This window comes from Delphinapterus leucas, chromosome 1 (assembly GCF_059928025.1).
Source record: "Delphinapterus leucas isolate spDelLeu-1000000601 "Yukka" chromosome 1, BTC_Dleu_Yukka2, whole genome shotgun sequence".
NCBI lineage: Eukaryota > Metazoa > Chordata > Mammalia > Artiodactyla > Monodontidae > Delphinapterus > Delphinapterus leucas.
This window is the reverse complement of record NC_143129.1, coordinates 90,535,473-90,562,022: the sequence shown is the minus strand read 5'-3', so window position 1 is coordinate 90,562,022 and position 26,550 is coordinate 90,535,473. Positions and strand designations below refer to the sequence as shown.

General features: G+C 34.7%; 1 protein-coding gene across 5 annotated transcripts in view; it reads right to left on the bottom strand.

Moving 5' to 3' along the window:
- Nucleotides 1–26,550, bottom strand: part of PTPN22 (protein tyrosine phosphatase non-receptor type 22) — a 50,943-nt gene that overhangs the window by 2,599 nt on the left and 21,794 nt on the right. For 3 of the 5 annotated variants that reach the window (XM_022584025.2, XM_022584027.2, XM_022584029.2), the window contains 9 exons: nt 18,015–18,091; nt 17,050–17,867; nt 15,283–15,366; nt 15,025–15,134; nt 13,160–13,187; nt 9,906–9,989; nt 9,548–9,663; nt 7,086–7,116; nt 3,145–3,222 (listed from right to left, as the gene is read on the bottom strand). In XM_022584025.2, the coding sequence (XP_022439733.1) occupies nt 3,145–3,222; nt 7,086–7,116; nt 9,548–9,663; nt 9,906–9,989; nt 13,160–13,187; nt 15,025–15,134; nt 15,283–15,366; nt 17,050–17,867; nt 18,015–18,091 (1,426 nt within the window). Of the gene's footprint in view, nt 1–3,144; nt 3,223–7,085; nt 7,117–9,547; nt 9,664–9,905; nt 9,990–13,159; nt 13,188–15,024; nt 15,135–15,282; nt 15,367–17,049; nt 17,868–18,014; nt 18,092–26,550 lie in introns of those variants that run through there. The other 2 variants (XM_022584026.2, XM_022584028.2) reach the window with 2 other exon arrangements.

The window sequence follows — 26,550 nt, the reverse complement described above, 5'->3', positions numbered from 1 at the left end:
TACGACTCTACGAGGATTCTTCACTGTGCAGGGGGTTGCACCGCTAACCCCATGTGTTGTTCAAGGGTCAACCGTATACATATATCTCTCACATCTTTTCTATCCATTCATCTGTCAGTGGATCCATAGGTTGTTTCCATGAATTGGCTATTGTAAATAATGCTGAAATGAACATGGGGTGCAAATATCTCTTCTGAGATAATTTCATTTCCTTCAGATATATATTTGGAAGTGGGATTGCTGGATCATATGGTAGTTCTATCTTTAATTTTTTGAGGAACTTCCAGACCGTTTTCCATAGCGATTGTACCAATTTACATTTCCACCACAGTACATAAGGCTCCCCTTTCTCCATAGCCTCACCAACACTTGTCTCTTGTCTTTTTGATAATGGCCATTCTAATAGGTATGATGTGATATCTCGTGGGTTTGGTTTGCATTTCCCTTATGATTACTGATGTCAAGCATCCTTTCATATGCCTGTTGACCATTTATATACCTTCTCTGGAAAAATATCTATTCAACTCCTTTGCCCATTTTTTAAGCTGATTGTTGGGGTGGGTTGTTTAATAATATCCTTTATCTATGTCTTTTAACCCACCACCCATTTGTCAGAAAAACAAAACTGGGGAATTTAAATTTCAGAAAAATAAGCGCTATTGCTTTAGAAAATTATTGTATTAAATTCAGTTGTACTTCTACTTTGACCCAGAAAGCCCTCAATTTACTCAGAGATTACGTTTGAAAAGATTAGAAAAAATAAATTATTAAACAATCCTGAAAAACTAATAATAAAACTAAGTGGTTAATTATTTTTATTTCTCTCTCTCCTCCAACACTCCCCTCCAGGCCCGCCCCCCACACACACACAGAAGGAGGATGAGGAAATTTTGCATAACCAATGAAGGCTATTTCTGGATGCCTTCAGAATATATGCAGGTTGATGACGTAGGTTCTTAATCACTTTAGCAACATATGACTTTTCTTTGATAGCGCTATATTTTCAAGGTACTCTTACACTTAGCAACTTTAAGGGCTCAAATTGAGCAATGAAAGAATCGAAATACAAAGGGAAAACAGAGAATGGAAAACTCAAAGATGATTAATTTCATCATCTTATAAAATTGGGGGAATTATATACCTTATAGAACTGATGAAAATGATCACATATTTGTTAAAGCACCCAGCTCAATGCCTGGCACATAGTAACTACTCAAGTACTGCCTAAATCTGAAACACCAAAAACTATGCCAGAACTGGAAGACAAGGAGATTAGGGAAGAGGGAATGAAAAGAAGATAAAAATAAGAAATCCTCTAAAATTTATTAATAGTGGTGGTAAAAAAAAAAAATTAGGGGGAGGGGGCACACAGCCTAGTTCCTGCACATTTCATTCCTCTGAGTGGTAAATAAGAAGATAGAAGGAAATATATTCCAGGTTCAATAGTTTCACACAATAGTCACAAAATTATCCATTCAGTCCAGATAGCTTGATTGTAACCGAAGTGGACTGAGAATAGAAGTAAGAACATAACACATAAGTACTAGGTATCTGAAATTTGAGGAATAGCTACACTCAGTGTTTTTCACTGATCAATACTCAATAGTTTAGAACAGTAGTGAGCTACCTTTTTTGCATGTAGGACAATTCAGGAAAAATAAAAATAAAAATGTTTATAAACCACAAAATTTTTTCATTCACATTTAAGTACTTTTTGAGTAAAATACCCTTATAATGCCTCTTTTATAAAAGAGAACCAATGAAAAAATTAGGTGCTGCTTTTTAAGTAGATAAAATATTCAACTTTGAGAAGAAACAACATGGAGGCAGCTGTACAATATTTTATCCTCGTATTATATCACAGACTGTTGTAAAGTTAGATGGGCCATGAGTTATTCAAGTGGTGTCTCTGACTGAGAGAAAAGAAGGAAGCAAGCAACATTTGTGTTCCAGGTAAAGTTTGGTGCTTTTTTCATAGGTTATATAATATTCTACATGAACTTTTTAACTAAATGATTTCATAAGAACTTTTTTCTAATTATAACATTTTAAACCTTAGAGTTAATGTAATCCAAGTAAAATTTTAAAGCCCAAGAAACAGATCCAGAGAGTCTAGTTGAATACTTTGCCATGGTGAGATAGGAACCATAACCCCAATTGTGGCAGAGATTGCTACCTGTCCACTAAAATTTTTCCTTGCTTCTTCTTCAGGAATAGAATAGTATATGGGAAACTGTCTGCCCAGCATTATTGCATTTCCCAGTGTCTTTTACAGTTTGGATATAGCACATGTATAAGTTCTTTTCAAGGGAATGTGAGCCGGCATAATGTTGCCTCTTCCAGGCCAGTGCCTTAAGACCAGAAACGGAGGCCACACCTCTTCCACATTTTTCTCTCATCTTCTTGCCACCTGCAATCTGAACGTGGCAGCAACAATTCTGATCATTCAGATAAGGACAATACCATAGAGCAACTGTTCTCAGGATGTGGTCCCTGGGACCACTGGAGGTCCCCCAGACCTTTTCAGGGGGTTTGCTTTTTGGTTAATAATAATTTTTAGTAGTAATATCCTACATTATTTGCTATACTCCTTATAAAAATTATAGTATACATAATACTACCTTAAATAGTATCATGAATTTATATTATATAGAATAATAGAATGCTTAATATAAAATTATTTTAAATTTATAGCTTTACTAAAGAGCAATTGGGCAAACAGTTCCTTTAAACTGTCAGAATTGTGCTTCAGCGCCTAATGTTGCATGAGTTACACAAGATTAGATAGCAGCATCTTCTGTTCTTTTCATCACGCTTGTATATTTTTTATAACTTTGCTTAGATATGAACTAGAGTATTATGGCATTTCAGAATTTCTTCATTTGGCTTTCACATTCATTTACTACATGCCAACATGATCATTTGGTACCTAGTTTTATTTTCCATATATGCTAGACAATTCAGGCCTGTGTAAGATGTAACAGTTAGCTGAGGTCAAAAATAAAAAGATAAATGGCATGAAAAATAATATACACATAAGGACTTATACATGCAAACTTAAATCATATTAAAGTTGTATCTCTTATACTGTAAATGAATAATTAAGATAAATATTTTTTTAACTCTGGGAAATAACACACATACCAAAATTCAAAAAGGAGCTGGAGTTATTTGACTGAACAGAGTCTGCAGGATTGTTTGATGGGGAAGAATTACAGATACCTAGAATCAAAAGAAAAAAATGTAAGGGAAAGAATGGATACAGACTCAGACCACTTAATTGTTGAGATTACACATTCCCTCCAAATTAATTAATACTTCCAGATAAACATATCACTATCAAATGTAACAAAATATAGATGTTTACAAATGGGTTGACACTATAATTTTCTCATTTTTTTGTGCATTTTTTTTAAGTTTTCTTTTCTTTGCAAACAGATTGTATAATAAACCCAACACTAGAGAGAATCACCAAAGGATTCAGGAATACAATCCATTTTATTGTGAATCAACTTTTTCTGGGATTTACATTTTTGGCTTTCAACTGCATCTTACTTTGCACTCTGATCGCTCTTAAGTACACTTTTAAATAATTTATTCTCCACATTATCTCAACCGTGGCAAGTCTGTGATATTTCTTCCACCATCCTCTACGCATGGAATATCTTTCTTCACTATCCAGCCTACTTTTTTCCCATTATGGATGATTCTAGTTAGGCCCAGAATCTCCCCAAAAGCACTGTTATGTTGCTTTGTTTTGCTGTTTTAGCTACCTATAGGCAGACTTAAAAATATATTTCTCTTCCCAGCACTTTAATATATTCACATATCAGTATCCGCCCAATTCTGAAAACAATCCATTGAAAACATGGTCCATATTTTGCACAAGCACTGTCTAGCAGCAAAAAAGGATAATTTCAGGCTTGTATAAACTTTCTAAGAAACAGTACATAATTGGGGAGAAATTACTAAATATTCACCTTTTTTTGTTCTCATCATTTTCAGAATGTAGTGTGAAGGCTGCATATATGTTTGTAAACACATACCTCATACTAAGATTCTAGAAAGACCTCCCCCTTCCTGGAGCTACTTGAGTGTGAATCACTAGAGTAAATCATGAATTTCAATCAGATTCAGTTAAAATATATATTTATTGAATACCTATTATGTGGCAAGCATTGGGCTAGCCACTGATGATAGAGACATGGAAAACAAGTGGGTGAAGGTGAGAAAGTTCAGGAGATAGCAATCATCTCTATACTGCACATGAGCTGAGAGGTATATAACATCCTTCAGAAAGAAAACAATTGTCCCAAAAGGGAATACTGGTTTTTTATAACTGGAGACAAAGATTTTGCATATATGTATAGTGAACTACTATTCTGCATCTAGCTTGTCATAGATACTTTTATGCTGTCTGCTCAGCATTAATTCCTTCTTCTGATAATAGAACTTGAATTTTCCTTTAAGAAACCACCCCTCTCCAATGTTCAATGGCCATACTTCTCGTGGAGCTCATTCAACCCTTAGATGAAGGAGCTGACCTATGACTAGGGCTGTCAGTTGGTACTTTGCCATGGTCACACCAGTTGTTTAGGTCTGACATCATTCCTTATTGGTCAGCGTCCACATGTAACAATTGTCGAATGTTAGGTATGACACTATCTTCTTAATCCAAGCATTAAATATACTGGCAATAATTGGTTTAGGTTTAGCCAAGACAATCAGGCCCAATCAACACTAGCCATCAGTCAGGCTGTTGCTTGAGCAACCAGGAAAAAGCTCATTTTTTTCATCATAAACCTGAAATCACATGGTAAAAGCCTGCTTATGAGTGAGCTAACAGAGTAAAACAAAGCTAGGAGATATGGAATGAGATTTTACATCTTTAATTCCATCATTTGAACTCTTGGTCATAAGCTGATAAATTCCCCTTTTCTGCTTAAGCTAAAGTTGAGTTTTCTGTCACTTGCAAATGAAGGATTTCCTAGCAGCTAAATTTTCCCACCAAAAGTAGGCATCAGATGTCATAGCTGACAGCTTCAACTCTTGTCACCAGCAGCCAGAATGATCTTTTCAAAAGACAGATCATGTAACATCTCTGTCTAAAACTCTTCTGTGGCTTCCCATTGGGTCATTAACATGACCCATAAGGATCTAACTACCTCTCATCTCTACCATCTTTTGGACACACCTTACTCCTTTCTCCTCTTAATACCCTGCAGCTATGATGGCTTCCTTTGAGTGCCTACAACACACCAAATTCACACTGTTCTGTTCACCATCACATGCCCACTGCCTTGCAGAATGCCTGGCACATAGGAGGCACTCAACACATATTCATTGAATGAATGAATGAATGAAAGAGCCTGACACCAGGCTTAGATGCTAACTTAAAACAACAGGTGAAGAATCCTAATTTCGTTAAAAGTAGGACCAGTAAGGCATCCAGGCTAAAGGGAGAACATATAGAACCCAGGAGGCATGGACCATCTAGAAGGGGAAAAGAACACATGCAAGTAAAGGCAGATAAGTCTAAAGCTTCAGGATCAACTTTGGGGGCCAGATTTTGTTCTTAATTTAAGGACAGAAGACCAGAGGGTGAAGGCAACTGAGAAATAGAAATTAGAAATAAGTCTCAGAGTCTCAGACAGTCATACCATATCTCACATCTATGCCAACCTAAATCTTCCTGAAGTTTCTGTATCTTTGTTTGATATCCCCAAGACAGGGTTGGAGCTAGAGAAAGAAACTTTTTTGGGTTTGTTTTCTGCTTTTTTATTAGAGAAAGAAAACTGTAGGGACTTCCCTGGTGGAGCAGTGGTTAAGAATCCGCCTGCCAATGCAGGGGACACAGGTTCCATCCCTGGTCCGGGAAGATCCCACATGCTGAGGAGCAACTAAGCCCGTGCGCCACAACTACTGAAGCCCACGCACCTAGAGTCTGTTCTCCGCGACAAGAGAAGCCACCACAATGAGAAGCCTGCGCACGGCAACCAAGAGTAGCCCCCGCTCGCCGCTACTAGAGAAAGCCCATATGCAGCAACAAAGACCCAACGCAGCCAAAAATAAATAAATAATTAAAAAAAAAAGAAAACTGGGTGTTTCATAAGCTAAGCGGATCAAATCAATCGTTGGCTAGCTATTCAAGTCACTCATTTCTTTGCTTTTAGCTGTTTTATTTCTTATGTTATATACTATAATTTCTTCTTGCAGTGTTTAAATTCTCTTTTGACTGACTTTAGAGGAAAGAGTATATTTTCCAGTCATGCTTTAGCCCATCATAAGTAAGAAATCAGTTCACTTCAGAGATCAGATATGGTGGCAATGAAAGCAGACTAGCACAAGTTTATGGAAAGGGAGATAGAGTGAAAAGAGTAAGATTCAGCTATAAACCTTCTTACTTAGATTATACCTTAAATCAAGTTTTCTCAGTGCTCTTTGTTTCTCCCTACAATACCAGTATAGTACCAAATAGCTGTTTGGTCCTTGATGACTAACGCAATGGATCAAATTTGTAAAAAATATACCGCAACGTTTTATATACTTTGTAGTTATAAATAGGATTTCTAAGATAATCAGTTTCCCACAGTTTCAGGAGTCTGGGTTTTGTTTTCATTACAATATAGGAAAAACAGTAAGCAACAGACTTTTATTGCTAATAATACTTGGTAAAAATGGAAATGTGTCAATACTTTGCTTATTTTATTAAATCAACACATTTGTTTCACAGTATGCTTTGCTATGACTACTTTCAAAGAAAGTACCTCTGAGGTTAGACCGCTGGGAATTTTAAATAACACACTTGTATGACAGCATCTTAGCATGGGTAGAAAATGCCAAACATCATACTATTATTCCTGTGTATCAGACAAACTTTCTTTCCCCTTACTCCCTACCTAGTATTAGCATTGTGGAACCTAGCAGAGTACAAGGCCTAGGGGTGATTGTTCTGATACATAGGACTGTTACAAGGTTCTGTTTAGGAATAATATTGTTCATTTTTTCAGAGTGGTTATATAGGGAAAAATTACATAATATTGAAAGTGGTATGTGTATTCCAAAAATAAGTGAAAGAAACTTACTCTTTTTCATGTTTCGCAAAATTTTCAAACTCTACAAAATGAAGAAAAGGAAAAAGTGAGTTTTTTCCCTGTGAAATCCAAAATACTTTAATCAACTAGAAATATAGATTTCAGTCAAAAGGATTAATTTCTTTAAAAATGGATATCAAATGTACAAAATTATTTTTCTATCTTGCCATTTTTTAATTCAGTGCAAAGTCTCCACTTGATCTTATCTTGCTACATTTTCCACCCATATAAGAATCACACTATTTATTTAGAAATAGTGCTATTGTTGTGTCAGGGGGAAAGATGGAGTTCCTACTTGTCTTCTTTACTAGGCGACAATTCCAGAACCCACAATGGCTTCTGAAGATAGCTGTGATACATTGCCGTTCCCATTCAGGCCAAAAAATTTTGCCAGTCATTTTCGGTACTCAGTTTACTGAGGTTCACTTCATACTGTTAACCATGCTACTTTCTTCTCCCTCTTTCAGCAAACCCATGTCTTCTGCCTCCTTTATGGTGAAGTCTCTAACTTAACCTCTTCTAGAAATCTACCCAGATTTCTTCTTTTCTTCACATTTCCTCAGGGTGTATGTTTTCAGTTTGTTCCATAGTATTTTACTTTTTGATAATTTTCACGTTGTTTCTTATATAGGCATTCTAGTAGATCGACTGTACTCTTCTCAAGGACATTTAGATGTCCTTTATGACATTTCTATTTTCCTAATACTTAGAAATGTAATCTTCTATATAATAGGTATTTAATAAATTTTTTTGAAAAATTTTATTTAGTTTTTAAATATAGATTATTTATAATTCAAAATATCCTAGTAAAAATGCTCCCATCTTTGCTCTCCATCTACCTAGTTTCTGACCCTCCCCCTGCAGGTAACCATCGTTGTTAGTTTTTATGTATCCTTCCAAAGTTACTTATGAATATATAATATAAATATAGATCATATTTTCACCCTTTTAAGCAAAAGTTAATAAAATATATAAAAGTATATTGAGAGAGTCCTCATTCTTTTTTTAGCTGCATAGAATTCCATTGTATGCATATACCATTATTTATGATTTATTTAATCAGTTCCCCTAATGATTAACATTTACGTTCCCAATTGTCTACCCTTATAAATAATGGTATAATGAATAACCTGGTATACATTTCATTTCATGTATGAGCAAGCATATTTGTGGGATAAATTCCTAAATGTGGAATTGTTGGGTCAAAAGATATATGCATTGGTAATTTTGATAGGTATTGCTAAATTGTCCTCCATAGAAGTTATACCACTTACGTTACCACCAAGATTGCAAGTGTGTGCTTATTTTCCCATAGCCTGCCTAACAGAGAATGTAGTCAGACTTTGGAATTTGCCCTTCTGAAACATGAAACACAGTATGTGACTGTGGTTTTAATTCGTATTTCTTTTATTATGAGTGAGGTTGAACATATCAAATGTTTAAAAGTCAGATCATGCACATTTACTTATCTTTGAATTATCAGATCATGTATTTTTGCTCACTTTTAGGGTTATTATTTTCTATGAATTGCTAAAGAAATATATAATATTAAAGAAATATAGTCCTTTGACTATGATGCCAGTTGCAGATATTTTTTTCTCCAATTTGTTCTTTGTCTTTTGATTTTTAACGTGATTTTTTTGTTGTTGTTTTACCATGCAGAAATTTTCTGTTTTATTTAGTTAAATTTATAAATCTCCCTTCTTATGGCTTCTGGATTTTGAATCATAGTTATAAAGATCATTCCCACTCCCAGGTTGTAAAGTAATCTTTCCAGGTTTTTTTAGTACTTTGATGGGTTGGTTTTTTGTTTTTTAGCATTTAAATCTTTTATCCAACTAGAATATATCCCGGTATAGCTGTGAGGTATGGATCCTACCTTTTTATCCCTCTAGGTTGTTATCCAGTTGAACCAACAACAGTGATTAAAACATCCATTTTTATTCCCTGACTTGAAAGGTTCCCTTCATCATATACTAAATTCCTATACATTTTTGGATCTATTTCTGAAGTTTTCCTTCTGCTCTGCTGGTATGTGTTTCTTTTCATACACCAATATCATACCATTTTAATTATTGAGGCTTTACGATGTTTTAATATCTGATAAAGCTACCCTTCTTTCATTGCTTTTACTTTTTTTTTTTTTTTTCGGTTTACTGACTATTCTTGCTCTTTTTTCCCCCCATATGAACTTTGGAATCAATTTGTCTAGTTTCAGGGAAAAAAAGTTGATAGTTTTATTGGGTCTGCTTTAAGTTGTTGGGTTATTTTAAATTTTTGGTTTCCCTCCATTAATTTTGATCGTTGTGAGACCAACAGTGAATATCAGTGAAAATATTTAGTCTAATTTTTCATCTTAATGCTGGTGGCCCGGGGTTGGAGTGGCAGGGGTAGGGACACTTTCAGTAATGGAAAGCCTCTGGCATATTTCCATAAACTCCTATCTTCTTTACCTTACTCCTTGTGAAACATTTTCCAGGAGTCTTCAATGTCTGTTTTGAAGATGTTGAATTTTCCATGGTGTTAGGACAGCTAGTAGAATAAGTCTCTATAGGTTGAGTCTGCATACCTAAAAAAAAACGTGTTTTGTTGCATAGCTTCTTAAGCCTTCAGATTGTATACAGGTATATATTCAGTAATTCTTAGCCTGACTTTTTTATGCATTTTGCAATGCATTATGGGATTTTAAAATGTATTATTTTTATGTTATTTAATCATTCTTTGTACCTTTTCCATTTAGATCCTACTTTATTGTTAACCTTTAATGGTCTCATTTTTATAACTTTTTTGAGAGAGAGCACTGCCACTTACAATCTTCATCAGCAACAAGGAAGGACTCTAAGGTTCTTTCTGGCAGTGGAGGTGGCAGGGAAGAAGAACGATCTTGATGTCTATCTATGAAAAGAGTATACAACAAAGCAAAAAAAAAAAATTCATCAATTAAAAGTCCTAAGTCAAGATCCCTTTTTGAGACAAATATCATATGATATTGCTTATACATGGAATCTAAAAAATGGTACAAATCAACTTATTCACAAAATACAGAATCACAGATGTAGAAAACAAATTTATGGTCACCAAAGGGGAAGTTGGGGGAGGAATAAATTGGGAGACTGGGATTGACATATACACATTACTATATATAGAATAGATAACTAATAAGGACCTACTGTATAGCACAGGGAACTCTACTCAATACTCTATAATGGCCTATATGGGAAAAGAATCTAAAAAAGAGTGGATATATGTGTATGTATAACTGATTCACTTTGCTGTATTCCTGAAACTAATACAACATTGTAAATCAACTATACTCCAATAAAAATTATTTTTAAAAATCCCTTTTTGGTTTTGTATAACTTTTCCAATTTTTCAATATTAACCTACAACAGCCAAATAAAAAATTATCTGAACATTGACTGGAGCCTCAAGAACTTTGTTATTCTAGCTCTTTCACCAATGAGCCTATGCTTCATCACAAACTTGTAGCTCACTTACAAAAGTATTCTTCAAAAGAAATTGAACCTGAATTTAGTCAAGCTTCTAATCTTACTACAATTTTACAGAGAATCCTGGAGATAGAGGAACATGTTAAATAGAACCATGAGGATACAAACAGCTAAATCCAGAATATTAGCAATCTTAAGGACAAATGGCCCATTCCCTCAACAAATAAATGGCATGAGAAAACAAAAAGAAGAACTGTTACAAACTTTAAAAGGCTTAAGAAACATATAAGCCAAAGGCAATGTGCAGACTTTGTTTGAATCCAGCTTCACATAAACCAACTGTAAAAAGACATGTTTGAGACAGTTTGAGAAAATTGAACAAAGTCTGGATATTAGATAATATTAAGGAATTATTATTAATTTTATTAGTGTGATTACTGTTATTATGGTAGATTTAAACTGTGTGTTTGAAAATTTCCATGATAAAGAATTTTAAATAATGGAGCTATTTTCCCATAACGTAAGTCCTAGAGACACAAATGGTGTTCTATTGCTGTATGCTTCTCATTATACAGTGCTAAGTATAATTATATACTTTATTAATGTCTTTTATTTTTTTTAATTTTTTGGCCACACCGTGTGGCAGGTGCCATCTTAGTTCCCTGACCAGGAATCGAACCCGCACCCCCTGCATTGGAAGCGCAGAGTTGTAACCACTGGACTGCCAGAGAAGTCCCTATTAATGTCTTTTGAAAATGAGTATGTGGTTAAGTGCTAGAGTTTTATCTGTCTTTGGTCATTGGGTTTTTCACGTCTTAGGACTTACCTATAAAGAAAGTTCTCTTGTTTATTCCTTATATGCTGGGTAATATGCAAAAATTAAGTGCAATACTTATTTCCATCACCTAATACAATAACTGGCATATAGTAGGCATTTGATAAATATTTGATAACTACTCTGAAGTAGCTTATCACCTTCCCGTTTGATTTTAGGAAATATTATGAGACTATAACTTTCAGGTAGCGATATCCCGCCAAATACCTTCCCAAAACACCATTTTCATCTTAATACTCCCCTGACGAAGAACCTACAATGTTTATTACTTACTGAATTAAATTTAAATTCTTCTGCCAAGCTTCGTGTGTGATAAAATACACGTAACAAAATTTGCCGTTAATGACATTTAGTACATTCACAGTGATGTGCAATCATCACCACAATCTAGTTCCAAAATTTTAATTGTCCTGAAAAGAAACTCCACACTCATTTAGCAGTCTCTCCCCATTCCCTCCAGATTAGATTGGCAACCACAAATCTGCTTTCTCTATACATAGATTTGTCTGTTGTGGATATTTCATCTGCCTAGCTTTTAAGTCCTTTGGAATTTTCCCACATTTTATCTATCCAAATTTAGTTTCCATATTTCCCTATAATAGAACCTCTGTTGCAATTAAATTAACCTACTTACCATTTCTCTGTACCCATCATGCTTATTTTTACCTTTGAGTCACTGTTACTCTGATCCCTGCTCCTGGAATTCCCTCTTTTTTCCTCTATCCATATTCTTAAATTTCTTTCACCTACTCAAGCCTTTCCTAACCACCCCAGTGATACCTTTCTTTATTCCAGATTCCTGGTGATGATAATCAGTGCCACATAGATTATCACTGAATGGTTCCAAGTGAGTGTTAATTTTGTCTACCCAATTTGAATACATATATAATCATTAAGCAGCGCCCTTTCTTAAATATTCTGCCTATTCTAACACTGTATAAGGCACACGGAACTTGCTTAGGAAATGTTCATTTAATAATTACCTAATAAAAATTATAATAGGTAACATTTAATGAGAGCTTATTATTTGACAACCACTGTGCTAAAAGCTTTATATGCTTTATCTCACTAGATCCTCACAAAAATCCTCTTAGAAGGGGAGTTCTATTATCCTCATTTTATAAGTGAGAAAAATCGATAAAGTATGTAATGTAACCAAGGTCATAGATTTTGATAACTATTGGTAGGCTGGGGATTTGAATGAAAGTCTACCTGACACCAAAGCTCATGCTTTTTAACCTCTATGTTATACTGCTTATTTACGTATTTGAGCAATATGTTAATATGAATAAATGTGTTAAGGGCAACTACTACCTGTTATAATGTATGTAAAGTACCTATCAGTGTTCAAAGGATGTTTGCTGTTGATGTTATTATTCAATGTATAAAACAAGCAAGAAAGTACTAAGAAGCAGTGACAAGTTAAAGACCTAAGTGACCAGAAATAACTTTTTAGAATCACACTGTTAACAATGATAAAAACAGTAAAATGGAACTGCTGCAAAGTTTTAAGAGATTGTATCTAAAATAGTTTGGGTTTTTTTGTTTTTTTTTTTAGGGCTATATATCAAGGAGCAGAATTCTAAAATCCTGTCTTCCTTTTGCCCTTGACAAAACAAAACTACTAGCCTAGGAAAACCAGAAATAAATCAATAAATAGTGGAAGCTATTATGGAAACCAAGCCATCTCCTAAGGTGAATTACTCTAAACTTAATGAGCCATTCTTGCAGTACAAATTCTTAGGGCTAAATGTCATCTAAAGCCAAAGAAAATTTTTTACCTGATTTGGGACTCTGGGGTTTTACACTCTGAAAAAGAAAGAAAGTCAAAGTGAAAGAAGAACATGTATAGAAATCTATAAACTCAAAGCAATAAATAGCATTTTAAAATTACATTTCATATACCAATAGAGAGAGTTATGAAATGTTGACACTATTTTTCCTAATTTATAAATGTGCTGAACTGTGAAGAATCATCCACTCCTACAGTGATTTGTATATGTCATGAATATTGGTCCTAAATTGATCCTTTTTATAGTTATTTCCTTCCTACTCAGAACATTTCCCTGAAAATTTAATTCCAGGTAAGGTTGTTGCCACTGAAATTACTTCATGACACTGAAAAAGTAGTGATTGTTCTTTACTCTGGGAGTTGTTAAGATAAAGACCATTAGCAATAATAGTAACAGTTACTAGCACATTAAAAGCGTAATTTAAGGGCTTCCCTGGTGGCGCAGTGGTTAAGAATCCACCTATCAATGCAGAGGACATGGGTTTGAGCCCTTGTCCAGGAAGATCCCACATGCCACGGAGCAACTAAGCCCGTGTGGCACAACTACTGAGCCTGCGCTCTAGAGCTTGCGAGCCACAACTACTGAGCCTGTGCACCTAGAGCCCATGCCCTGCAACAAGGGAAGCCATCGCAATGAGAAGCCCATGCACCACAACGAAGAGTAGCCTTCGCTCGCCGCACCTAGAAAAAGCCCGCATGCAGCAACAAAGACCCAACACAGCTAAAGATAAATAAATAAAATAAATTTTTAAAAAATGTGTAATTTAAAAGGCAGGGAATATTTGCCCACCAGCACTGCAATTGTAAGCGTGTTTAAATGTTTTAGTTAATTACCTTTCTGATCTCTGAAATTTTAAGACCGTTGGTTCATAGAATTATATACTAATGAATAACAGATTGTTGAAGGTATAGGTTTTTCTTCTAGAAGCAGGGAACATTATTCCAAAAGGTTTATCTTAAATCATATAGACATCTGTTATTTTTTTTAAAAAACTACTCTCTGTGTTATCACAGCTCACAAGAAACAGCCTACCAGATGACTGCTATGAACAAGCAATCTACTTATGAAACAATTATTTTGCCTTAACTGTCCTTAAAGAATAAAGTCAAATGTTTCTTCTTTCACTGTCTTCCTTGATCACTTCCAACCTGAAGGGATCTCTCACAGTTTCAAAGTTCTTATCTTCCATATGGTACTGATTATATTTGCCTTGTTATAATAAATACAGACAAAAATAAAGACTTGTGTACACATGCTATATCCCCATTACTGAACTATAAGTTTCTTAAGGGCAATAATTGTGTCTTATACATCTTTTTATCCCCCACATCCTCTAGCACATTGTTTTATAAATAGTATCCGCTTAGGATTTACTAAGTGATAGGTGTTTAAAATAAAAGGAAGGGGCTTCCCTGGTGGCGCAGTGGTAAAGAATCTGCCTGCCAGTGCAGGAGACATGAGTTCGAGCCCTGGTCCAGGAAGATCCCACATGCCGAGGAGCAACTAAGCCCGTGCTCCACAACTACAGAGTCTGCACTCTAGAGGCCGCAAGCCACAACTCCTGAGCCTGAGTGCCACAACTACTGAAGCCCGTGTGCCTAGAGTCCACGCTCTGCAACAAGAGAAGCCACTGCAATGAGAAGCCCGCGCACCGCAACGAAGAGTAGCCCCCGCTCACCGCAGCTAGAGAAAAGCCTGCGCGCAGCAACGAAGACCCAATGCAACCAAAAATAAATAAATAAGTAAATTTATGAAAAAATATATATATATATAAGGAATAGGACTATAGTCCACTGAATCCAAGTGAGTAGAATCAGAAAAATGTTATTGACCTTGCTTGGTCTAAGTCTTACCAAATCATCAAATTTCTTTGATTCAGATGTTCTACTACATTCTAGTGATGTTCCAATTTTTACCTTCACAGCTGAAGTTAAAGAGTTGGGAATATCCAGGGGGAATTCTCCTGTAACAAAAGTAAATATGTTTCAATTTTAGTGCTGTAGTTTTAGAGAGCAATTGTTACTCAGCAATAGCACACAGAATATTGAGAGGACCTAAGAAGTAATATAGTTAATCCACACTTTATTTTACACTTACTGAGCTGTACTCACCAGCTTCCTCTACCACAATAAAAGATTCAGGTGTCCGTTCAGGAAGTGGAGGGGGAATTTCATCATCTATTCTTGGAGAAGTTGCTATCCAAAATGCCCGAAATATAATCAAAATGTTTAATTAGAAAAATCCAAAGAAAATTCTTATATTCTAATCTTGATACAAATTATGTCAAGCATCATTAATATATTTAAGCTGGTATCTGTTCACTCAAGGAGAAAACAACATAAATTCTCTAATCCTAAATTGGAAACCCAGGAGGATTTTGATTCTTCTTCAAGATTTATTGTTTCTTTTAAAAGCTCAAAGGTATTTTGATTAAGTCACTGAGTATCAGTTAACATAAGGTAACATCTTATATTAATTTAGGAAGCTTTGGATTGTTTTCTCCGTAACTCTTGCCTTTTGTTTTACATCGAATATACAACATCATAAAGCACGTTGACATGCCAAAGATTCAATTACAGAGCAGGTAAAAATCACAAAGATTTTAGTGTCTATTCTTCATTCTTATAGAATTAAGAATATTGATATTTTTCCTGTTTACAAAAAAATGGTATAACACGGTTTTCTATATTTCTATAGAAGTATTCAGAATTTTTATAGAATTTAAATGCTATTATGAGAAACTGCCACCAGATGGCACACATGTCAATGTTGCTACAATCCTTGAAGATAAGGATTTGGTTCCTAATGCTGACACTCAGGGAAGTTTAAGGAACTATAGGTATCTAGAAAAATAAAATTTTTTAAAATCATAAAACAAGATCAAAGTATGTAATCCTTCCTTCTAACCAAAGAAGAAACTAGATCCAGATGGAATATTTTTATAACAAAACTAGGCATCTACGTATCTATTGAGGAACTCTGTACAGTAAATAATGTCATAGAGAAAAAGCTTTCTCTACTTCCTACCTAGGTGAACCGTTCTTTATAAATTTCTGATGACATATCTAAGAGAGTTAAACTTGCTTTAACTCTTCTTTCACAGCATCTTCTTTCATATCAAACTATTATAATTATCTAACCAAGTATTTACTCCTACTTTCAAACCACTCAGTAATATGAAACAATATGCATAATATGCAAAAATACAGAACTATAAGATATAAAATATGAAATTAAAGTCTTATAAGATTAAAATATCATACAGAATACTGAACATGTGTCCTCATCTATAAAGTTATTATAAAAGGACAAGAGGAAATCAAGTCCTCCTCTTCCAACTCCTGCAGGAAGAGAATTCAATTCTTAGCAATCTGTTCAATTTAGTATAGACACATGATTCTCCAACAAAAATTCTGAGTGACCATGTGGTGCTGTTGATCAAATCTTTTCTGATGTTCTTTTGGAAGTTGCTTCTGCATGCTAAGGATAAATTGTGGACTTTTTTTTTTAACATCTTTACTGAAGTATAATTGCTTTACAATGTTGTGTTAGTTTCTGCTGTATAACAAAATTGTGGACATTTGATAGACACTTCTAGGAATGAGGACTGCTGCCTTTAGAAGCACGCCGGCTGGCATAGGTCCTGTACGAGATCTGATTGCCTCCACTATTGCTTGTTTCATGGAATGTTATGTATTTGTTATTGCTATTTTCAACTCATCACATCATCAAAACACTCATGGAATTTATTTTTTTTGAGAAGAAAAAGGAGAAGGAAGCAGAGAAGGATAAGAGGGTGGGGGGGGTAAGACAAAACCAAATCTTATAGAAACAAAGTCAAATCTAAAATGCTGTACAAACTTTTTAAAATAACTTACCTACTACTGCTGTCTCTTGGTTCAGTGGGGGGGGGAAATTGGTCGGAGGATTCAGTGCTGAAGAATCATGTGAATTGTAATAAGGAAAGAGGGTTGTAGAAGATTTTGGCAGTGAAGAACAAGGTAAAACAGTTTTATCTTGCTTCTCAGGTAAATCAAGAGACATCTTAGAACCAGCACTACTTGGAGACAATGATGAAAAATAAGGATCTTCTACTAAAGACATGTAAGAAAGTACTTTAAAAGCACCAGATTCATGCTGCTTTGCTTTAGAGGCATTGCACATTTGATGCTTAGAGTCATATGATGGTGAATAATTCAGTTCTGCTGAAGAAACATGCATCACTTTTTGAGCCTGCTCAAGATAAGAATTGTGTGGGTGAGATTCCAAATAAAAATTTTCCTCGACGCCCAACTCTTTGGTGTCTCTCTGTTGCATCAATTCAAAGGGAGTTGATTTGGTCCGCATTATTGGCCTCTTTAAATTAAAACATCTTACTGCTGCATTTACAAGTTTAGAGTTAGGACGTGCTCCAAACAAAATGGAGCTCAAGTCCAAACTTTGATGCTTCTGAAGAGGCTCCCCAGCTATTGGGAATACCTTTCTCTCCCATTTCATGGTTGTGTCAGCATTTTTGTTACAACCACAATTTAGCTCCAAAAACTCTAAAGAACTGCTCTGTTTAGAAGGGTGCATTACTAACCCTTCCTTTTCATTTATTTCAGAAATCCTGAGGTCAAAGGAAGAAGCTTCTGCACTTTTCACTCTTATCCTTCCTTTGCTCTGCTGGTTCATCACTTTTGCTTCTTTTATGATGCTGAAACAAAAAGAAAGTAATGATGATACCATATCCCAAAGAGGTCTCTTCCCATATCCTCTTCTCAGCATCACAATGAGATATAAGCATGAGATTTTCCTCCCAGGCACAATTAGACAACATTTAGATGTGTAAAATTATACTCACCTTTTTGGTAAATTAGGAGAATAAGAATCTGCTTCTAGATTGGGATTTTGCTTAGAAACTGAATACTTTGCTTGAATCTTCAAGAGAAGTAAGAGATTGTTTTTTAGTGAAGCAATGACCACAAGAGATTTTAGCATTCATAAGACTAAAAAGTTATTTTTCAGAAAATATAAAGATTTAAAATAATTCATGAAAGAGTCATATGAGTTTCCAAAATATTGAACCCAGCAATAACTTGGTCACATACTGAAATCAAAAGGATCAAAATAAAGGATTAAACAGTGTTATAGAAATTAAGAAGGATTTGCTTATAGCATCATCTTTTCATATGTGGAAGCTCTAAAATGTTGTTTATTTAAAATACAACTTTATTCTCAAGAACACTTTACTTTCAGAACTTGCATCATCTCAACCTTTTATGTTATGTCCTCATACTTATCTTGTTCTACATTTTTCTTCCTTACTGTGCTCCAGCTATACTGGTTTTCTTGCCATTCCATAAACATACCAAACTCGTTACCAATTTGAGGCTTTTACTCTTACTATTCCCTCTGATTGAAATAGTTTTGCTCCAGATTTTGCATGGCTGGCTCTTTCTAAGTAATTATTCTCTACTTAAATGTCACCTACATAAGGAAACCTTCCCTGACCACTCAACCTAAAATCACACTCCCACCCACTTGCCCAAACATTCTCAATCTTTATTTTCTTCATAGGAATTATCACATTATGAAATTTGTTACTATGCCTCATGGAATCCAAGCTACCATCAATTGTACAATATATCCGGCCTTCGGGGATGTTTCAATATGTTTTTTTAAAAAGTCAACAATTATAAGATTCCACCTGCAGTGGGTTTAATTGTGACTCTCAAAAAGATATGTTGAAATCTAATCCCTGAAATATGTGAATGTGACCTTATTTGGAAATAGGGTCTTTGCAGATGTAATTAGTTAAGATGAGGTCATATTGGATTAGGGTGGGCCCTAATGCAATGACTTGTGTCCTTACAAAAAGAGAAAAGAGAGACTCAGAGACACACAGGGAGAATGTGGTGTGATGATGGAGGCAGAGACTGGACTGCAGTAATGTATCTGCAAGCCAAAGAACAACAAGGATTGCTGGAAAAACCAAAAAATAGCAATAGGCAAGGAAGATTCTTCCCCTAGAGCTATGAGAGAGAGCATGGCCTTGCTGACACCTCAATTTTAGACTTGGTGACTCCAGAACTGTGAGAAAATTAATTTGTTGTTTTAAGCCCTCCTTAGTTTGTGGTACTTGTTACAGCAAGCCTAGTAAACTGATACAGAGACTTTAATACTCCACATTCAATAATGAATAGAAAAATCAGATCAACAAGGAGACAGAGGACAGACATGAACAATCATGTAAACAAATAAGAACTAATAAACACTCATAGAACACTCTATCCAACAAAACATACATTCTTCTCAAACATATATGGAACATTCTCCAGGATAGACCAGATGTTAGGCCACAAAACAAGCTTTAATAAATTTTAAAAGAGAGAAGTCATACAAAGTATCGTTTTCAATCATAATGGATTGAAACTAGAAATCAATAACAGAAGGAAACCTGGAAAATTCACAAGTATGTGTAAATTAAACACTCTTAAACAACCAATGGGTCAAAGGAGAAATCACAATAGAAATTGGAGAATACTTAGAAATGAATGAAAATACATCATACCAAAATGTATGGAATACAGTGAAAGCAGTGCTTAGAGGTAAATTTACAGCTGTGAATGCCTGGAAGAAAGATTTCAAATTAATTACCTAACTTTATACCTTAAGAAACTAGAATAAGAACAAACTAAACCCAAAGCTAGCAGAAGGAAAGAAATATTAAAAGATTAGAGCAGAGATAAATGAAATAGAGAAAACAATGGAGAAAACCAACAAAACCAAAATTTGATCCTTTGTAAAGATCTGTAAAATTCACAAACCTTTAGCTAGAGACTGACTAAGGGAAAAAGAGAAGACTGAAATTGCTAAAATCTCAAATTACAGAAATAAAAGTGGGGACATTTCTACTAATTTCACAGAAACAAAAAGTATAAGATTATGAATAATTGTATGCCAACAAATTGTATAACCTGGATTAAATGGACAAATTCCTAAAAACATATGATCAACCAAAACTGACTCAGAAAGAAATGGAAAATCTAAATACACCTACAACTAATAAGTAGGCTGAATCAGTAATCAAATATTTTCCCAACAAAGAAAAGTCCAGGACCAGATGGCTTCATTGGTGAATTGTACCATTTAAGGAAGAATAAACACCAATCCTGCACAAACTCTTCCTAAAACTTGAATGACACTCCTAAGTCATTCAATGAAGACAGTAATTCCCTGTTGCCAAAGCTAGACAAAGATGCTACAGGCAAAAGAAAACCACAGACCAATATTCTTTATGAATATTGATGCAAAAGTCCTCAATAAAATACTAGCAAACTGAGTTCAGCATAGTAAAAGGATTACACACCTTGACCAAGTGAGATTTATTTCCAGAGTGCAAGGATGGTTCAACATTCAAAAATTAATCAGTGTAATATATCATATTAATAGAATTAAGGAGAAGAAACCCACATGATCATATCAATTGATGCAGAAAAAAATTTGACAAATTCATGATGAAAATACTTAATAAACTGGGAATATAAGGGAACTTCCTCAACATGATAAAGGCCATATATGAAAACCCCACAGCTAATATCATACTCAAAGATGAAGGACTGAAAGCTTTTCCCCAAGATCAGGCATAAGACAAGGATGCCAATTCTTGCCATTTTTATTCAACATAATACCAGAAGTTCTAGCCAGAGCAATTAGGTAAGAAAACAAACAAACAAACAAATAAAGGCATCAAAATGGGAAAGGAGGAAGTAAAGTTACCTTCATTTGCAGATGACATAATTTTATATGTTGAAAGATTCCACACACACCCACAAAAAAAAAATGCTAGAGCTAATAAACCAATTCAGCAAAATTGCAGAATATATAATCAACACACAAAAACCAGTTGCACTACTATACTGTTTATTATTGTTTATCAGCAATAAACATTCTGAAAAGGAAATTAGGAAAGCAATTCTAATATATATATATATATCAAAAATATACATACTAAGGAATAAACTTAACCAAGGAAGTGAAAGACTTATATACTGAAAACTACAAACCATTGCTGACAAATAAAATAAATAGAGAGACATTCGATGTTCATGAAGTGGAAGATATTATATTGTTATGATAACATTACCCAAAGTGATCTACAGATTCAATGCAATCCCTATAAAAATTCCAAAGGTGCTTCTGCAGAAATAGAAAACCTCATCTTAAAATTCATGCAGAGAGGGCTTCCCTGGTGGCGCAGTGGTTGAGAGTCCGCTTAACATCACTAACCAGGAAAATGTAAACCAGAACCACAATGAGATACTACTTTACACCCATTAGGGTGGCTATTATCTAAAAAACAAACAAAAGCAAAAACTAACAAGTACTGGTGAGGTACCTAGAGTAGTCAAATTCATAGGGAGAGAAAGCAGAATGGTGGTTGCTAAGGGCTGGGCTTAGGGAGGAATGGGGAGTTAGTGTTTAATGGGTATAAACTTTCAGTTTTGCAAGATGAAAGGAGTTCTGGAAATGGATGGTGGTGATGGTTGCACAATAATATGAATGTACATAATATCACTGAACTGTACAGCTAAAATTGGTTAAGGTAGTAAATTTTATGTATATTTTACCACAAAGAAAACCTAGAGAAAAAAAGAGCAAAAGGACTTGGATAGATATTTGTCCAAAGAAGATGTACAAAAGGCCAGTAAGCACATGAAAAGCTGTTCAACATCACTAATCATTAGGGAAATGAAAATCAAGGTCGTAAATACCACTTCACACTCATTAGGATGGCTATTATCTTAAAAACCAAAAACAAACAAACAAAAAAAACAGAAAATACCCAGCGTTAGCAAGAAGGTGGAAGAATTGGAACCTTTGTGCAATGCTGGTGGGGATGTAAAATTTTGCGGCCACTGTGAAAAACAGTGTGGCAGTACCTTAAAAAATTAAACATAGAATTACTGCATGATCCAGCAATTCCACTCCTGGGTATATACCCAAAAGAATTTAAAATAGGGACTTGAACAAGTATTTGTACACCAATTTTTATAAGAGCATTATTCACAATAGCCAAAAGGTGGAAACAACCCAAGTGTCCATCAACAGATGAACGGGTAAGTAAAATGTGGTATTACACACAATGGAATATTATAAAGCCATAAAAAGGAATGAAATTCTGATATATGTTATAAAATGGATGAACCTTGAAACATTATGTTACATGAAATAATCCAGATAAAAAGAGTAAATATATGACTACACTTATATCATGTACCTAGAATAGGCAAATTCATAGAGACAGAAAGTAGAATAGAAACTATTAGGGGTTCAGATACAGGGGATGGAGAGTTTCTGTTTAGAATGATGAAAAATTTCTAGAAATAAACAGTAATGATGGTCACACACATTGTGAAGGTATTAAATGTCACTCATATTTTAAAGTGGTTAAAATGGTAATTTTTTCCATAGTGGTAAAAATACTGTAGTTTTACCACAATAAAAAATATGAATGGAGAATTGTCTCCTCCTCATCTATTTTCTGGTAAAGATTGTGTAAAATTGGTGTTAATTCTTTCTTAAAGATTTGGTAGAATTCTCAAGTGAAACTATGTGAGCCTGGATATTTCTTTTTGGGAAATTTTGAAATTATGAATTCAGTTTTCTTTATCATTATGAGGCTATTCAAGTTATTTCATGTTGAGTGAGCTGTGGTAGTTTGTGTTTTTTGAGGAAGTAATACATTATTTTATCTAAGTTGTCATATATGTATGTGTTGAGTTGTTCATACTATATCCTTTATTATCCTTTTGATACCTGCAAAGTCTGTAGAAATAGCCCCTTTTACATTCCTGATATTGGTAATTTTTATTTTTTTCCCTTTTTTCCTTTATATTCTTCCTAGAAGTTCGTCAATTTTGCTGATCTTTTCAAAGAACCAGATCATTGGTTCACTGATTTTTCTTTTTGTTTTCCTGTTTTCAATTTCATTGATTTATACTCTTTAGTATTTCCTTCCTTCTGTTTCTCTTGGGTTTATTTCACTCTTTTTTTTCCCCTAGATTCGTAAAGTGGGAGCTCAGATTATTGATTTGAGACATTTACTGTTTTCTAATGTATGCATGTAAGTGGCTATAAACTTCCCTCCCAGCGCTACTGGAGCTCTGTCCGACAAATTTCGATATGTGGTATTCTCATTTTTATTCAGTTCAATGTGTTTTTTAGAAATTTCCTTTGAAACTTCCTTTCTGATTCAATGAATTATTTAGAAGAGTCTGGTGTAGTTTCCAAGTGTTTGGATCTTTTCTTGTTATCTTCTGCTATTGACTTCTAGTTTGATTCCACAGTAGTCAGAGAATACATTCTATATGATATCAGTTCTTTATATTTTTGAGATTGTTTAATGGCCCAGGATATGATCCATCTTGGTATATGTTCAATCAGCACTTGAAAAGAATGTATATCCTTGTATTGTTGGGTGGAGCATCCTATAAATAATCTATTTGATCCTGTTAGTAGATGGTGTTAAGTTCTCATATATTCTTGCTGACTTTCTGTTGAGTTTTCTATCAGTTCTTGAGAGAGCAGTTTTGAAGTCTCCAACTATAACTGTGGGGTTTTCTATTGCTCCTTTTAGTTCTATCAGTTTTTGCTTCACGTATCTTGCAGCTCTGTTTGGTCCATACACACTTAGGATTGCTATATCTTATTGGGGGATTGACCCTTTTATCATTATACAATTTCCCTCCCTAACTGTGATAATTTTCTTTACTCTGAAGTCTATCTGGTATTAATATAGCTACTTCTGCTTTCCTTTTATTAATGTTTACAGGATATATCTTTTTTCCAATCCTTTATTTTAAACCAACCTATATATTTGAAGTGTGTTTCTTATAGACATCATATAGTTGGGTCATGTTTTCAATACACTCTGCCAATCTGTTAATTGGTGTATTTGTACCATTTACATTTAATTTAATTATTAATATGGTAGGGCTTAAGTCTCCAACTTTATATTTTGTTTTCTGTTTTTTCTCTCTGTTTCTCATTTCTCTTTTCTTTTTCCTGCCTTTTTCTCTTTCCTGCATCTTTGGAATTTCATTTTGATTTACCTATAGTGTTTTTTAAGATATATCTTTGTACAGTTTTTGTAGGGGTCGCTCTAGTTATTATATTATATATTCATAACTTATCAAAGCCTATACGTGTTATCATTTTACTAGTTCAATACAGAAGTGTTACCTCCCTTTACATGCCTAACCCTTCCTTTTTTTTACAGTATAATTGTCTTAAATATTTCCTCTAATACATTTAGAACCACATCAGTGTTATAATTTTTGCTTCAATTATTAAGCAATTTAGAAAACTCAAGAGGAGAAGGAAAACCTATTATATTTACCCATGTTGCTTACCATGTTCTTCCTTTTTTCATCATTTCCTTTCTATTTACAAAACTTCCTCTGCCTTTTTTTTTTTTTTTTTTTTTAGGGTAGGCCTACTGGCAACAAATTCTCTTAGTTTTTCTTCATCTGAGACTGTCTTGATTTCCCCTTCATTCCTGAAGGATGTTTTTTTTACTGGGTATTGGATTCTGTTGACAGCTTTTTTCCTTCAGCACTTGTAAAATACTGTGCCACTTCCTTCTGGCCTCCATGGTTTATGATGACAAATTCACTTTCATTCTAATTGTTTTTCCCCTAGAGTTAAGATCATTTTTCTTTGGCTGCTTCCTAGAATTTTTGTATTTAGTTTTCAGAAGTTTAATTATGATGATTCTTTCAGTAATTTTTTAGACACGTCTTTTTTCTCCTTTCCTTCTTGGACGTCGATGACACTAATGCTAGGGTTTTTGTTACAGTCAATTAGTTTCCTGTGGCTCTGTCTACTTTTTATTTTTATTTTATTTTATTTTTTAGTTTATTTTATTTCTGTTGTTTAGATTGGGCAATTTCTATTGTTTTGTCTTTCAGTTCATTAATTCTTTCCTTGTACCCTGTATTCTACTGTTGAGCCCATCTACTGAGCTATTTTGTTTCCATTACTGTTATTTTTCAACTCTAAAATTTCCTTTTGTTTCTTCTTTATATCTTCTGTTTCTTTGGCAGGTCTTTATCTTTCTTTGATGAGCCTTTCTATTGTTTTAAGCATGCTTGTAATTGTTTACTGAAGCATTTTAATCATGGCTACTTTAGAATCTTTGTCAGATAATCTTACACCTCTGTCATCTCAGTGTTGTCATCTATTGACTGTCTTTTACTCATTTGGTTTACAATCCTCCTGGTTCTTGGTATGACAAGTGATTTTCACATGAAACCTAGATATTTTTGTATTGTTATAAATCCGTGGATCTCAGTTAAACCTTCCCTTTTAGCTTCTCCTTTTTAAATCCATTCTGACAGGGGAAAGAGGAGGGAGGGGGTGCTGCCTCATTAGTGCCTTGCTATTGCCAAGTAGATTCTACCTCCACCAGTTTCCTCACAGTCTCTGTTGACGCCTGAAGGGAGACACCTTGGGAGAGGCTCTCCATGTGGTCTCTACTGACACTGTGGTCGGGGTGGCCTCATTACTGCTGGATGATGGTGAAAGTCCTGACTCTCCACTAGGCCTCTTCTGACACTCCATCAGTGGAGTGTCATGGGGGCACTGGGTTACTGCCAGGTGGAAAGTCAGGCTCCCCACATGGTCTCTACTGACACTGCAGGGAAACCTCATTGCAGGCCAGTGGGGATGAAATTCCTAGCTCTTTACTTAACCTTTTCTCTCTTTTTTTTTTTAAACAGATATATGTATTTCTTTATTAGAATGCTCACAAGAATGACACATTAGCACTGTCCTTCTGATGTGACAGAGAATACACATATCTGACCCACTGACCTTCTCTTTATCACAGTCTTTGTGAGGGTGGGAATCTAGGTTCTCCACTTTGCTGGCATAGGTAGGGTTGGGGGCCATTTTTTTCTTTAGTGTTGACTGAAGTAGAGTAATTATTATCTAAAAATTTTCTGGCTTGCTGGGCTGTCCCTTTCCTGGTCCTTTGGCTAGAGAGAGCAGGATTTTGTTGAGGTTTTTTTGTCTGCACTTTTGGCATTTCCAAGTTGTTGGTTCCTTCAGTTCCATATCCATGATATATGAGGAAAAAGAACTCACCATCATGTCATTCCTCAGGTCTCAAGGTCCCTAGTGGTCTGTCTTCTCTCCATCTTTCAGAGTCTTCTTATATTTGTTTTGTATATATTGTCCAGGGTTTCTAGTTATATTTAGTAGAAGGAATAGGGAAAAGTATGTCTACTCGATCTTCCCAGAAGCAGAAGTCCTCCTTGGCTGGTGTTAATCAATTCCCTATGTGGGAGGTTGAACCATGTTCCTATGTTCCCATTTATTGACTAAGGGCACAC